This window comes from Triturus cristatus, chromosome 1_2 (genome assembly GCF_964204655.1).
Source record: "Triturus cristatus chromosome 1_2, aTriCri1.1, whole genome shotgun sequence".
NCBI classification, from domain to species: Eukaryota; Metazoa; Chordata; class Amphibia; order Caudata; family Salamandridae; genus Triturus; species Triturus cristatus.
This window is the reverse complement of record NC_140580.1, coordinates 955,700,363-955,717,364: the sequence shown is the minus strand read 5'-3', so window position 1 is coordinate 955,717,364 and position 17,002 is coordinate 955,700,363. Positions and strand designations below refer to the sequence as shown.

General features: G+C 41.3%; 1 protein-coding gene across 8 annotated transcripts in view; it reads right to left on the bottom strand.

The window, feature by feature from the left end:
- Positions 1-17,002, bottom strand: part of GRIN1 (glutamate ionotropic receptor NMDA type subunit 1) — a 697,943-nt gene that overhangs the window by 200,382 nt on the left and 480,559 nt on the right. For all 8 annotated transcript variants that reach the window (XR_014962874.1, XM_085610061.1, XM_085610053.1 and 5 more), the window contains one exon: positions 537-694. Coding sequence is in view for 7 of the 8 variants with exons in the window: in XM_085610061.1 (XP_085466187.1) it covers positions 537-694 (158 nt within the window). In the remaining variant the exon portion in view is untranslated. The remainder of the gene's footprint in view (positions 1-536; positions 695-17,002) is intronic.

Below are 17,002 nucleotides of genomic sequence, written 5' to 3'. Positions count from 1 at the left end.
GATAGATAGATAGATAGATGGTATGTTTAATGGTATTAATGATGCTTCATGTTATTGTGAGCTATTTTCTACTTACTTTTCTACTTCTAATGCCATACTCCTTTATAGAGTAATGTGTACAAAAGTAGCTTGGATGATGTCATCAGTAATGTCATTAATTATGTCAATAGAACATATCATAAGTGATGTAATATGTGAGGTAATCAGCAGTGCATTGGCGATGGCGCAAGTTATAGTTAGCCTTAAAACTATAACTGGTGAATTTCTGTGTTTTTCTTTTGTTCAAAACATTACGTTGGCACTGACATTTTTACCTATTACGTCACTTTAGTCTTTTGTTTTTTCAGTGAATTTCTAAGGTATTAAAAAAAAGTTAGATCCTACTATCACACCTAACTACAACATATCACTTTCACCTTTTTTTTCAGTGAATATATACACCTTAACCTTCCATGGAGTTGTCAAAAAACCTATTTTCCTATTGACCATTCTGCCTAGGAAGACTGCAGCACTGTGACCTATGACGGAGCCCTTACTTGTCCCGGACAGCCTGGATGGCTTCAGCAGCGCTCTCATAGTTGTGTTTCTCCATATGCCGGTACATGGTGCTCAGCTCGACCTGCCTTCGAAAATAAATATCCACTGAACTCTGCTTCACTGTGGCATAGATAAACTTGTCAGAAGGGTTGCGCAGCTGGAATAAAAAGTGAACATAAAATACTTTAGGAGCAGCATTTATATAGTTAAGGTAGTGAAGATAAAAGTAGGAACATTTTGTCTGCATGAAATAAAATTTACACTGGCTCATTCTTCTCTGAGCGAAACAACCATTTGACAATGTCTTTGATGACGATTAGCTAAACATAGGATAACCTTTGACAATGGCGAAGCAAGCACCTATTTATGCTGTACGGATGTGCGAGACAGATCTGGTGCTCTGTACTGAACAGGAAGAGAACTTCAGTGGTCTTGGACATCCAAGAACTCAACCCAGAAATATGTTGTTGATGCTACCTTATTAGATAATCTAAGATAAGGCACCTCCACAGGATAAGAGATGGTGTTCACCTCAAGAACACATGAGGCAATGTATCAAGAAGGCTCAAGTTCAGTAAAGTTTAGAAACCATGTAGGTTTATTAAATATTAAAGTGCAATACAGAAAGCAAAAATATTAGTTAGTCAGGATGCATGGTAAATCAATATAGGGAAATGACATAAAGCTCAATTGGATGCAGCACAGAGTCTGACATGAAGTCAAGTGCCCGAGCAAAAATGTTCTAACTCCTAAGGAAGAAACGCAGATTGACAAGGGTCAACTCTCGGGGCAAACTAGACCAATGGCTCACCTTCAAATGTGTGGTCTTCCAAACAAAATTTACAGCGAAAATCACATTGTCAGCATAAGGTGATCACGTCATCGTACAGATTGACAACTCAGGGTACAGAAATGTAATGCAGCATGATCTAAAAACATACCTTACTGAATATTATTACAACTCCTTTTGACGTAATGTCATCAGATATGTCAGTACAAATCTAGTTACATACAAAACAATGACAATTTCACATTCTGAATAGGCCTACCATGGTACAGGCAGGAAGAGCCTTGAATGCAGCAAAAAGGTTTTCTCTAGAGGTCTTTGAAAACAGCATGTCAGTACAGAGCTCTTCATAGTGCATATTTTGTTATGTGTGATGTGTGGAGAAATGAAAACACTCACACTTCATGGCTGCGTTTAGATTTCAGATGGAGGTTATGCCTTGGTCAGGCCTAGTTCCGTCAAGCAGAGGGAACTGCAGTTTTCCAAGGTTCATTGTTTTTGTTTAGTTGCGAAAATGTACAGAACACATTAGGCCCACTTTTTTAATAAACCAGAAAGGCCTATCTAAATATGACCGGATTATCGTTCCTATTCAGCCCATCAAGAGGAGTCATTTGACTAGAGTGCAGAAGAATTGTTTTCCGAGCGTGAAGTTTGAGTAGGAATGTTATGCTGAATTGAGCCATAAAGGCAAAGGTTTGTAGCCCCTTACTTTCTTCACTCACCTATATTGTCATGTGATGCTTCCTATACACCTCCCAATGGTGTTTCTGGTGTGGATATTTCATAAATCCACTTTAATGTCTACTATACGCTTGCACCAGTAATTTATGTGTGGTTTCTTTCCTCGTAGCATGATCTATTTGTTGTACATGTTGCATATTTTATGTTGCATTTGTTTTGTTTTTGAGTATCTAGGTTTTATCAAAAATGCTAATAAAATGCAAAAACAATGTTTTCATGCACGAAAGGGGACTACACTGTTCTCTAAAAGCTCCCCGACAGTGTTGACACAAGTTACACCAAGGACAATTTTATATTTATTGACCAGTGACCAAAAGCTATAGCGAGAGTTTGAGGAAGTATCTACCTGCAATGAACATGCTTTACAATAATTGTGCAATTAGACGTGCCTATATTTTTGCAACTGGTTTTCTTACAGACTTGGAAACTGAGGAAACAAATTGCCTGTCTAGGGTAAGGTAGCCTAACAATGAAGAAATCATATTCCAAAGTTCATTGAACCATTTCCCAATTAGGAGGTCCCTATAAACCTATCTTATTAATAATGTCGGAGATAAGTACCTGGACAGTGGGAGGTGGTGAAATGCCAGCTTAACTATAAAGTCCCTGTAACCTTAGATTTTTACATTGAATTTCTAAGGTTTTTTTAAATTCTATTTCCTAACTATAACATCCCTGTAACCTTTGTTTTTTTCAATGGGAATGTCATGAGTGATGTAATATGTGAGGTCATAAGCAGTGCATTGTGGTGGGGTAAGTCATACTTAGCTCAGATAACTATAACTGATGAATTTCATTGGTTTTGTGTGAGTGAATTCTGACCCTAACTATAACATCCCTGTAATCTTTGTTTTTTTCTGTGAATTTCTATGGTTTTCTAAATTCTAATTCCTAACTATAATGTCCCTGTAACCTTTGAGTTTTTCTGTGAATTTCTAATGTTTTTCAAATTCTATTTCCGACCTATGACGTCCCCTGTATCCTTTGTTTTTTTGAGTGAATTTCTATGGTTTTTAGGTTGAGCCTGGGTAGCGCATGCCGAGCCATGCTGTCTTAGAGTATGGACTTGTAGCTCCTCCTATTCTCCGCCTATATTTTTCATTGGCTTGTGTCATTGTAAATATAGGCTTCTGATTCATTGATAGGCTTGTTAGTCTCTCCTTAGTACTGTCTTGTCTGCATTTGTTACCTCCCATGAGGACTGGACCTTTTACTTGTATTGTTACACATAATGTTTTAATTGGATCCTACAAGCACTATTTTCCTGAAGGGCTTTCTCCTGCCTGCTTTTGCAGGCAGGACACGCTCTCCTACAATGGTTTATTTTTTCTGTTTAACTAGTGCAGCAGCCTTAGCACTAATGATGGGGCTGCAGTTTACTTTTGTTCACTTGGGATCCCGAACTCGGCTGCATGCTTTTTAAAAATGTAGTTACTGTTTGTTACAATACTGGCACCCACGCTTTAGCTTTTAGCATTTTAAGCTAAAACACGGTTGCTGCCATTGATTCAAAAGCAAAGAAATTAGCATTTTTTCTATTTCTTTTCTTTCCCTAAAACAAATGTCATTTCACTGTAGCTGCGGCACGTGTGGGGCCTCCTTGCTTGACTGTCCAGCAGCAGCCCAGCTCCTGTGTCAGATCAGGCTCCCACAGCCTCACCTCTGCCTTCCTTTCTTCTTTGTTTGTGCGAGGAGGCAGCTGCAGCACCTCACAGGTCGCATGCACGTTTCAAAGTACCAGTTTTTCATGGGCCATCTGTCTCCTAGTGGCAGTGGGAGAAGCTTCAGCAGCATTCTTGTTTTCGTCAGGGTTGTATCAGGGCAGTTACCACTGCATTTTGTATTATGCTTGGTCTTCCAAACATAAAGAACAAGCAATTGCAATGCAATAGGTCTCGCATTTGCAAGAGTGTGAGCTAATGGCATTGTAAATGAAGGGGGGCTGTGCAGCCCCTGCATACTATTACATATGCTCCCAGGACTTGGTTCATCCAGGGGGTTTCCGCGCTTGTGTGTTTTGAAAAATTTGACCCGCAAATTTGTCATTACATCGCGGTACAATGTTTTTGGGGAAAAGGCTTTTCATCGCATGGTCATAGAGGGACCCCAAGACCATTCCTTGAGGGCCAGGGTTTTCCTGACCTGGCCTCTTTTTTTATTTTCAGTTTTTTGGGGGGGGACTCGGTGAAGCCAAGTCCCAAGATGGCTTCCAACACTTCCTGGTTGAAGTGTTGGCAGCCAATTGGAGCTGTGCATTTCCCTGCACGAGCTTGTCTTTTCACGAAGGCTTTGCGAGCACAGATAGATCTATCTTTTTCTTCTTAAATTTCTCCCTGACTACTGAACTGATTTACATCAAATAACAAAAAGCACAATATGCATACCCAAAGCTAGCTTTCTGCCAAAGTTTTTGTAATTCCGTCCAGCGAGTCTGGTTGCAGTTTTGACTAAAGGTTCCTATGAGAATTAACATGGTAAACTCAACTCTTTCTGACTCTGCTTTTCCTCAGCTCTCACTTGACGGATCGCCCCAAAACATTCCGTGCGCAAAAGGACTGAGTGGGACACTTTTGGGGAAATTTTCATGAAGATTCATCAAACGGCACCAAAGATATAGGAAAGTCAAAAAACGGTTTTCCTATGGAAACATGGTCCTAGCTAAAACTATCTACTGGCGAGATATATATATATCTGAGTACAAGACCATTCAATGGCTACAACCACAACTCTATGCTTCTAGACCTTATTAAGTGGTGTCTCCATAACAACTTCTTTCTATTTGGAAAATAAATTTTCAGACAAAATAGGGGGGTAGCGAGGGAAGCCTGTTTCTCCCCCAGCTACGCATGTTTACATGTGGGCTGGTGGGAGGAACAAGTCCTGAGAAAAACCCACAGTGAAATTTATAATGCACATGTTATTTATTGGCTGAGATTTATAGACGATGTGTTCCTTATAAGGAAGGGTTACAAAGAAAGTGCACTAAGCTTCATCAAGGCGATTAACGATATCAACCTATATCTAAAATTCACATTGCTTGTTAGTGACCAGTCTATAGATTTGCTTGATATTAAAGTATATGTCTCTAATATGAAACTAGAGAGTACACTGCATCGAAAACATACAGCAGGCAACTCCACGCTACACGCTAAAAGTTTTCATCCTAAACACCTTGTAAATAGCATCCCTTATGGTGAATTCCTTAGACTTCGATGAATTTGTAGTAGCACTGCAGACCTTGAGAAGTGTCACCAGGAAGCTAGGGAATGATTCTCACATAGGGGCTATGATGATAAAATATTAAATCTAGCCATGAAAAAAGCCAATGAAAAACCTAGAGAGACCCTGCTATTGCAAAAGAAAAACAGAAGTGATATATATATATATATATATATATATATATATATATATATATATATATATATATAGAGAGAGAGAGAGAGAGAGAGAGAGAAAGAAAGAGAAAGAGAAAGAGAAAGAGAAAGAGAGAGAGAGAGAGAGAGAGAGATAGATAGATAGATAGATAGATAGATAGATAGATAGATATATAGATAGATATAGATAGGTATAGCTATATATAGATATATATACACATACATACATATTCATATATATATATATGCAAATACAACAGTGCCGATGGTTGGCTGAACATACAATTGTTTTAAAGCTGTATAATTTATTGATGCCGATACACGGCTTAATATGGTTATAGTCTCAGCCAACCTATGGGTGCAGTACATATTGATGCCGATATTCGGCTTAATAATGAAAATACATCAAAAGTATGTCTTTAATATCATGTCATACAGACTAAAATGTTATAAAGAAAGACGTACTTAATGAATTTATATGTATTGGTATTAGAATGCACCACTTCAAAATGGCACTTTTGTTAAGAAACGAATGTCGGTCCCTTCTTGATTTCGAAGCTCTATGATTACGCTTTTTAAACATGCCCCTTTCGATGTGTCATGAACACCGAAGAAGGCTTTTCGCCGAAACGCGTTTGTTTGCTGTTGGCCGTTGAATAAAGAACGACTTTCAATGTCCCCCCTGAGTGCGGTAATTCTTCAGAAAGGAGGAGAATATTGAGCTTTATTTGTTAGCGGTGTCCACTACCGCAAACCGCACCCGCCCGAGAGTGCTTTGATGGAGTCAAAGTGGAGGCTGAGCGAGGATTATTCACGATAGCACCACCGCAACTGCTGGGCACAATACGCATTCTAGAAGTGGACTGCATGGAATCTATGATTTCTACCGGTGACAGAAGAGTGTAACCACTGGTGAGTTGTGCAACTTTATTTATCGTTAAGCGGCAGCGTAAGGCGGCAGGGCGTAGTGGGAGACATTGATAATCAAAAAATACGGCGAACAGCGACTTTGCAAAGGTGACATATTTTGTGAATCAACACGCCGCGAGGCGGCCAAAGATATTTTCAGAAAAGACGGGGGAGTGGCTTGTGCAAGTGCACCGGACCCTGGAAATCTGAGAAATAAACTCAGTGAAGTACTATGGAAACTGGAGAGACTCTACGAGCGAGAAACCCATAAATGGTGGGAAGCCACCAGTCTCCAAAGCTACATAGATGAGAATAGAGTGCCGAGGGGGCTAAGAGTATACACAGTCCCGTCTTATGAAAATCCTGACCCACAGCTTCTCACTGATTGGGCGGAACATACAGCACGATATTGTCAAGGGACCTTGGAACTCCTGGTCAAATATGCTTGAAGTGATCGGGACAAGGCTCTGGGGGAAATAAAACTAACTGGAGGAAGATCTGGCAAAAGAAGATGAGAAGGACAGAGTAGAAGAACTAAAAGTACAAATGAAGACAAGGTTGCTAAAATACGAACAAAAAATTAAAACTAGGAAGCAAGAAAAATGTATTCGCGATGAGAATGACTACATTCAAGGAAGAATCCTAACCTTTGCCCGCAAATTCGATGGTCCAAGAAAAGAATTAAGTCTACGATCCAAACAGCCAACATCTCAAGGGGTGGAGACCTCGGAATCGGACCTCACAGAAAATGAGTCAAGCGATGAGCAGTCAGGAAGAACAACAGAAGGGAGGAAAACAACTACCCCTTTTCACGACGAATTTCAAATAATTCGCCAATCATGGCTACGGGGTGGCAAAAACAAACCACCCGAAGGAAGCGAAGAAGAACGCGACGAGCGCAGGGGGGCAGGAAGAGGCAAGCCACCTGCATGGAGAGGTCGCAACATGAAATCGGGCAAGTGACAGTAGATGCAACAAATCTAACAGTGGTCAATTTGACCGACAAATCTCTCACGAATAATGAAAAGAAAGTACTAAGTCTTGGTCTGACTTTCTGTCCTAGCAATCACCTGGAGCATACTCAGACTAGAATTGATCTCTTTTGTTTTATACGCAAATTAAAATTACATAAATACTTTAAATTAAGACCAAACATCAGAGACCCTAAAACTGGATCAAGACTAACAGTCACTGATATACTCACGGGGAAGGATTTGCCAGCTATTGAACTTTTGGAAAATCTGAGATCAGAAGGCAATATGAACTCTGAAACCAAGGACAGTATGGCTGAAAGAGCAAGGGAGGTGGGCATTGAACAGGAAAGGGAAGAAAGCCCGTTCAAACCCACCTCGCTGTTTAATCCCCAAATGCCATTTGATGCCATTGATGTTTTCTCGGATGCCATGGTTAAAGACCTTTTAAAATTCAGGTCGAGTAAAAATATACACCAGAAAGGGAGCAACATAACTATTGCAGAACAAACGGCATTACAAGATCTAATAAAAGACACGTCAATAATAATCAAACCTTCTGATAAAGGTGGGAACGTAGTATTACAGACCAGGGAAAGGTACTGCAAAGAAGCATTACGACAACTCTCAGATGAGAAGTACTATGAAAGAACAACCAACGAGGCGTACCTACAAAGCATCAAGATGTATGATGAACTAATTCAAAAATGGTATGCAAAATCCATGTTAGGAACAGAAGAACACATGTTTCTTCGCAGCAACAACCCAATGATACCCACCTTTTATCATATCCCCAAACTACACAAGGACAATGTAGATCCTCCAGGCAGACCCATTGTGTCCTCTTTGAACAGTCTGACAGAACATTTATCGATGTTCATTAATCATTTCTTGTTTTCTTTTGTAATGCAACTTCAATCGTATGTTAAAGACACTAAGGATTTTTTAAATAAGATATCTGAGATGGAGTGGGACTCAACCTATCTGTTGATGGTATTGGACATAACCAGTCTATACACATGTATAGAGCATGAACACGGCATAAAGGCCGTACAGTCTTACCTAGAGAAACGTCAACTTCGTTATGTGGAACATAATCAAATGCTGATAGAGTATTTGGAGTTCTGTCTGAAGAATAACATCTTCCTATTTGGAAATCAACACTACAGACAAAGATCAGGTACGGCGATGGGCACCTGCTTCGCACCTAGCTATGCGAATTTATTCGTAGGCTGGTGGGAGGAGCAGGTGTCCAGAACCTATACAGGACAGAATAGTGGCAGAGTTGTGGAATGGTATCGATATATCGATGACTTGTTCATTGTGTGGCAAGGGACAATGGATTCAGCTCATAGTTATATTGATGTCCTTAACAATAACCATCTCAATTTACATTTCTCGGGCACAGTGAGTCCGGTGGCAGCGGACTACCTGGACCTACGGGTGTTCATTGATGATGGAAAAATACAGACTGCATTGTATCGTAAATCGACAGCAGGCAATTCAACTCTGTTTGCCACTAGTAACCATCCACCCAAACTCATCCAGAGTATTCCCTATGGCAAATTTCTAAGACTGAAAAGAAACAGCACTAGGGAGAATGATTTTGGGCGGCGGCCTCTGACTGTATAGCCAGGTTTGTTGTGAGAGGGTATAAACCTCAGATTCTAGAGAAAACCCTGCAGAAGGTGAGAAAGAAGAGTTTTGTCCTACAACATACCAGATACAGAAAGAACAAGAACAATAACTAAATTTTTAACCTGTAGCACTCCCTTTGCAGTATACTGTCTGGTGTGTCCTTGTGGGCTACGCTATATAGGTAGTACCATACATCAACTAAAAATTAGGATCCTAGAACATCTAAGAGCCATAGACAAAAAAGATGCCGCATATCCTGTGGCACGTCATTTTGCAGAAAGTCATCATAGTAATAGAAACCAACTACAGCACTTTGGCCTAGATCATGTTCCTATGAATGTCAGGGGTGGCAAAAGAGTACGTAGACTGAGAAGACTGGAGTCAAGGTATATTATAGATCTACAGACTAAGTATCCGAGAGGACTGAATAGTGGGGAGGAACTGGTAGTCCATATAGGCTTGTAGATGATATAAGCCTTAAGATATATGGAGTTTGGGTGTACTCCAACCTGAAGTTGAATCCCTTTACTGCTTCCTGTTGAATTCTGAAATCTTTGTAATCTTGCAATAATGAGATCATGTATGATTTTGAAATATGAATTTTGTTGATATTAGCGTAGCACGAAGGGACGTAAGCCGATACACGGCGAGATTCATGCATAGTGCAAATACAACAGTGCCGATGGTTGGCTGAACATACAATTGTTTAAAATCTGTATAATTTATTGATGCCGATACACGGCTTAATATGGTTATAGGCTCAGCCAACCTATGGGTGCAGTACATATTTATGCCGATATTCGGCTTAATAATGAAAATACATCAAAAGTATGTCTTTAAAATCATGTCATACAGACTAAAATGTTATAAAGAAAGACGTACTTAATGAATTTATATGTATTGGTATTAGAATGCACCACTTCAAAATGGCACTTATGTTAAGAAACAAATGTTGGTCCCTTCTTGATTTCGAAGCTCTATGATTACGCTTTTTAAACATGCCCCTTTCGATGTGTCATGAACACCGAAGAAGGCTTTTCGCCGAAACGCGTTTGTTTGCTGTTGGCCGTTGAATAAAGAACGAATTTCAATGTCCCCCCCGAGTGCGGTAATTCTTCAGAAAGGAGGAGAATATTGAGCTTTATATATAAATATATATATAGATAGAGAGAGAGAGAGAGAGAGAGAGAATATAGTTACATGTTTAGAAGTGTTATTAAATTATTCTTTTAGCAAAATAAAATGTGTCTGGCCATGTTATCTCGTTGGTATTGTGATAAAATTCCACTATAGTGTATTTAGTCTCAACCTTCTCGACCAAGCTACCAGGAAGGTAAAGGACCATGCTAGGGAGACCAACTTTATTTTGTAGAATTACAACTTTTTTTTTCATAGTTAACATATGCAATTGAGTTCTTGATGTTGTGGTTCCAGCGACTTCAGTGATCCAGAGGAATCCATGATCATTCTATGAAGTGCACTTTTTTGTATCCCTCTGTCTAGGGTTGTCTCGTTCGGTCAATACAGACCAAGATAATTTACAAAAGCAAGTCAGGAACATTTGAATTTGCTAAATGTTTCAAGGACTGCAATGCCTGTCTAGGACATAATGTATGTAGCTTGGTCTAAAAGAGGAGGGATCTTTCATCACCCTCTCCTACCTTATAAGTGCAAAATATTTACCATATTTCTATATAGCTGGCATTTTCAATGATGTGGTTGTCAGAATAAAAGATGAATCACAGATATACATCAATAATCTTTCGGTGTGTATGGTGGAAATATGAATAAAGCTGAGAATATGGCCTCTGTTACTGAGCACAAACTGAGAGTTCCAAAGCGTGCATTTTGCCCTTTTTCTGACCCCAACACACTGTAGAACCAAAAAGTGCATGTGTCTCCTCAGACCCCTAACATATTTTATCCACATTAAAGTCCCCTAAGAAACACGTGCTCCACCTGACATGGATAGATCAGCCCCAACTAAAACTGCTTGGGTCGTCAAACCAGGACATGTGGCAACCATGCTCCTCCAGGCAGGCAACCATGCTACTGAACTGTGGCAAAGATACATGTTGACAAGTAGATTGTATAACAATATACATCGATGGTGAATATTTTACATCTCTAATGAAATACCAGTCTCCACGATTCCCTCCCGTGTCCCTAGGTCTTTCTGAATTATGTAACTGATTCTATCCCCCATAACTTCCACAAGTCGTTCAATGAATCTCAACACCTTTTTGGTAATTAAAAACATTCCCATTTCGCATCCCATACTTACCTGCTTCTCATCTCCTACTTTACATCTAAAGTAAGAACATCTCAGATCTTGAACAGGACTGTGGAAACTAACTACCGTTGGGAAATATGACAGCAATGACCCAATAACTCCTACTGCACCTGCCATTAACAGCACTAACTGAACCACCGCACTCATCCTGCCATTACGACCCCTAGTGATACTATGTCCTACAGCCCGTCAGCACCAAGCATTGAAGATAAAGGCTTGGATAGTGTCTTTGAGTTTGTCTACAACAAAAAAACATAAAAAGTTGCACAGGCTTAAAAACATGTCCCTGACGCTATTAAACCTCGACGTGCTGAATACTAATGCTGCATAGTGTTGAATCTACCTCAGCCACTTTAATGTACTATCAGAAAAACCCTGCCTCATGATCTGTCCCTTGCAGGTTCTTGATTTCTCCCTTTGTGGTGGATTTTCTATCGTTCTCTTCCTCATTCTTCCCCCTTTGCGTGTTTTTCCGTCGTAAGCTCTCCAATGAGGAAAACAAATGCTGGTTCCCAAAAATTAGTGCCAGTGGGTCCCACCAGCAACCACCAGCTCAAATTAAGCACTGCCCTCACCTACATCTCTGAGTGTTCTCGTGATATTTTGAACAGATAGAATCTTCCACACTTTGAGTGTTTTGACAAGCTGGTATGTATATCTTGTCAATTACATTTCTAAATGCACTGGGTATGTGCCACAATAAAACCATGAGGATAGGCTTGGAGTCCAGTTTCCTATGCTTTGCTGTATGGGCTCAAAAGTCATTACTGAGCATTTTGGAAATAATGGTAACAAAAGTTCCACTTAAAAAGTACCAATTCTCCCTCGGAGTCCCCAATCATTCTCCTTGCAAACACAACAGTGTATTCGGTGGCATGCCAGGTCAGCTGCCTACAATTCTGACCTAGGTCAAGAGCCATGTGTCCTCAATAGCCCCACACTTTCCCTGCATGAAAATAAGATATATCCTCAAAGATAGCAGAGCATTCATGAACTTCTCAAGGGCGACTGGGTCCCGCAGTCTTCGTTAATCAAAACACTGCAGGATCCCTAACAGAATGTCCAGGAACTCAGCATTGACACTCACAACACCTTCACATGTTAATTAACCACTGCCCTCTTTTCAGATACACAGAGGCTTATTTACAAGCCCCGTGCGTCGCCTGTGCGTCACTTTTAACATGGGAAAAAGTGACGTTCTGGTGGCACAAGGGGCTTGTAAATATGCCCCACAGTTCCTCTGGTCCCAGAGTACTACACTGGAAAATGGCATGTTGTTTGGTGCACAGCCTGGATGCCACAACATCAAACGCCAGTTATGTGTATTCCAGGAAACCTAGCCTCTAACACCCCTGCACACATCTGGTTAACGCTGCTGTGATGTTCCTGCTTTAAACACCCACTAAGGGAGAGACTTTCCAGTTGGATCCCCTTTCCTAATTGAACTGCCAGGCTAAGGTGATTAATTTCAATCATCCAACACCTGCTCTTAAATTCTCACTCTGACCTACAAATCTCACTTTTAAATGTATATTGCAGAAGGGCCCCCCAGGAGAAACCACAAAAGTGCTGTTGTTCCTCAAACAGGCACTAAAGTCTTGCACCACAGACTTGAGATCTAGCTGTAACTCGAAGTTAATCATTACCGGGGATTTCAACACTTTCTTTAACCACATAAAGATTACCGTAATGCGACTGAGGATGAAGATAAGGCATGGAGGATTTCACGTTTAAAAGAAAGTGACCTGAGTCATCTTACAGCACGAGGGTGCCTGCTGGCTCTGATGACTATCACACAACCTTCATGCCTGTAATGGCAGATTCGGATCAGACACACCCAGACGACAAACCTTCAACAGCGGTTACTTTAAATATGCAATAGATTATGTCATTTTGGAAATGAGCCACAGAGCTAGAATGTGTGATATGCACATTGGAACACGGCCAGACAGCAGCCATCATGCGCTGGTGCTTTCTTTCGTCTTCACAGTCATTGCCACTCCACCCTCACGCCCATGGACTGGAATGGCCTTCAGGCTGCGCACCTCCGTGGGAGGCTGACGCGGCACAAAGTAAAATCCACGAATGATTTATATTTGAAATTGACCGCTTTACAAGATGTTTTTTTCCAGGAAGGAAGTTCTCCCTCTTTTCCAGGATAAATCATGAAAGAATGCAACAGCCTTACAGAATTCATAGTGCCATTACTATCTAGGCCAACTCTGGACATGAAGAATGCCTCTGCACCAATACAAGCAATGCTTTGACAAAGGCTGAAAACTGGCAAAGACATCTATAATGTCAAGAAGAGGTAATAGGTGCAAGACATCATTACACATCTTTGATTGGAGTTTAGAAATGTGAATGGGGAAAAAAGCTCATTCAAGTTTACATAGTTGCTGCTGTAAGGAAAAAGGATCAACAAACCTTTTGGAAAACCATAGTCTCCGGACACAAAAATAAAACGAACTCCCCAGAGTCATCTCTAACGGAGGACCAGTGGTATCCACATCCCTCCGAGTTAGATTCTCTGGCAGTCCCGTCAATGGATCCCTTGTTTACAGTTGCAATCATGTTGCATCTTAAGACCTGAGCCTCTTTTCACTGAAAAAGGAGATGGCAGCTAAAAACAAGCAAAAGACTGTATAGTCCCTAGGCACTGATGTGATCCCAGCTTCGACAAATCGGACCCCATCTTGTTGTGCCGATATATTACCCGCATCAGTAATGCAATTCTAAAGATGCCTCCATCCCTGTACCATGGTTGGAAGCTGAGATGGTGCCCATCTTTAGCAAAGACAACAGGCAAGATCCTGCTAACTCTCGCCCTATTAGCTTGCTTGATAATATTCAAAATATTCAAAAAGGCTGTTTAAGTGTGCTTCTCTAGGATTGAGAGCTGGTCCTAGGAGAACAAGATTCTGTTCAACTGCCAGGCCTGCTTGAGGAAGAAAGTTAGCCTAGCAGAACCAGCATTTAGGCTCTATCTCGTGTTGACTATGTCTGTGGTGCCGAAAAAAGACAACCGCTATATGTTGGCATTTGTATATCTACTCTGAGCCAGTGGCGGCTCCTCTGCCAAGGCGGAACAGCGTCGCCCACTGCCCTGATGCAGCAAAAGAAAGGAAATTATTTTATAATAACTAATGTTACTATCATTTATTTTTTGTCCTCCTGCTGCGGCAGTTTGCATGAGGGGGTGGGGCTGGGCTGCAGAGCAGGGGAGGAGTGGTACAACGATCCTCAGTGCACAATGAGTGTTTGGTCGGCCCTCTCGGGCCGTCCAGAACAGTCATGCACACTTCCCTGTACTTCATGCAGGCTGCATTACAGCCAGCATGGAGAATATGCCCGCTCCTCCAGCCCCTGGCTGAGTGCCGTGTCATGGCACTCAGACCAATAACAACACTGCATTGCAGCGTGGTGATCGGGTGTGGGGAGCGGGTACACCCTGGCGCTTCCTATTTCTCGAAAGAAGAGGACGTCAGAGAGGCAGCAGCAGCCGGCCAGGCTGTAAGTTATTATTTTTTTTACCCGATCCCTCCACCCCATCTCCCCCCCCCCCCCCATTTCCAATGGGAGTTAGCAGCAGCGATGCTCTGTGCTTTCAACAATGGTCCCCCCATTAATTCTTCCAAGGGTCTTTCAATCAACACTGCAAAAACTAAGTTATGGTTGTTTTGCCCACATTTGTATATTGAGAACAACTTTACCTTAAACTGTTCTCTCAATCAGGTGTCCTTTTTACCGTGTCTCGGCATAAACCTTTCTCATAATGTGTGGTGGAGGCAGCAACTGGTTTATTCACAAAATCTGATGGCCCACGAACTGGGAGCACTCTCTATTTTGCTTGCACAATACTGTTACCCCAAAAAGCATCCAGACCTTATATCAAGCTTATTCTCCAGGTCCTGTTGGACTCAGAGATACTGGCCAGAACAGGTGGGATGTTTTGATTGCTATTTGTGGGCACCAGGGCCTAGGAACTTATGCACAGACCACTGGCATGCCCAAACACATTTTGGGATTTGACACAGAAAGGGTTTGGAGGACAAGCAGTGAAGACTTACTTTTAGGGTGGTCCTGGTTTAGGAACACAGTCACAGCCAACCCTTGAATAGCAGGCAATAAACTGAATTCCCTACCATTGGTTTTATAATTATGTTTATTTAAATTAGATAAAATTTTAATAGCTCAATAAAATTGTGATAGCTCTCAACAGCTCTGTCCTTTAGTGTGCCAGATTTAGCAAAGCATGTGGAAACATCATCTGAATGCTCATAATACTCATGCAAAGTAGGCCCTCTGGCCTGGCTGGCACAAGCAGTTCCAAATGCTTTGCAAGTAACATGCAGCATGGGCACTTTGCCCTTGCTGGCACATAAAATTCATAATACTTTTCAATCTTCACAGTTCCCTGCTGGATGTCCGAGTTCCTGGTGCAGCGTTGTTGGCGGGAGTAAGGTCCAGATTCAGACAAAACACCACAAGGAAATAGTTTTTCTTACCAGTTCTTCAGCTGCTCCATCGATGAGCAGTTTTTGTGCAGTAATTATGTCCTTTAAAGAACCTCACAAGGAGTGCTTATAATGTTGCTTTGTATGTACTAAATAGACTAAAAATCGCGGCCACAAATTCTTAGTTGTAGGTCAGAGCACCAGTTTCTTGTAGACAAACTGAGCATTTGTAGAGCAATGGGATGTACATGAGGGATTTAACTGTGCGTGCGCGCAGCGGGCATGCCGTAGAGGCACCAGTAGCTCACCAAAGGCACAGTAAAGGCAAACCCTGCTGTGCCCATTCACCCCAAGTTCACCTCATGCAGGAAATGATGTCAGATTTACACAAACCCCAGAGGTATTATCTTTTAGGGGCTACCAGCTACTGAATTCAACATGATAATCTTCCTAGATCTCCACCTCTTCAAAAAATTGCATTTCTGAATAGGGCATATGTAGTTTGGTTGGTAATTATAACTTCACAAACTGGCAAGTGTTGCTTAGAGATAGGACCATCAATGCAGAGTTTGATCCAGCCTATCTGTGCATGCATACAGACCCGCCTTCTTAAAATTCTACTGGGTTTTCTGTTGGCCTGATATCCCAACAGTACCCTTTAACAGGAGTTCATCTCGCCTAGCCCTCTAGCACCCCTTGTCATCCCTCTTCTAACCACACTAGCTCTCCATCTCCAGAGGTTCGGCCAGTGATGAGAGATACATCCGGTGCATTATTAAAAGGCTGTTCTACTCCTAAATATCAATGAGACATGTTTGACGTGTTGATAACTAATACGCAGGATATCCTACTACTCAAGAACACATGGCTGTGAGACTCTTTCAACCCAGTCCTCCTTGCTAAAGTTCTACCTTTAGACTATAGAATCCTGCATCTTAACAGGTCAGGCAAACATGGGTGAAGTGTGGCCTTAATTTGCAAGTCCTTGATGAGTTACAGATCTATCCACATACTGGACTGTGAAATCTATTATATTCCTTTCAGACTTCACCAGCACCATCTGCTAAATATGTTCTTATCTACACACACCAAAGCATGCAGTGACAACCTATCTTCAAGTTATATTAATGTGTGTAGTGAAATATGCATAGACTTTGGCAATCTCGTGATGGTGGTGGGCTTTAACTTTTACTTAGATGCCCCCTTACACTCCTTTGCAATCAACTTCAAACAAGCTTTAAAATCCTTTGGCTTGTCCAAACTCATTACAGAACCTAAACATATTCGAGGGT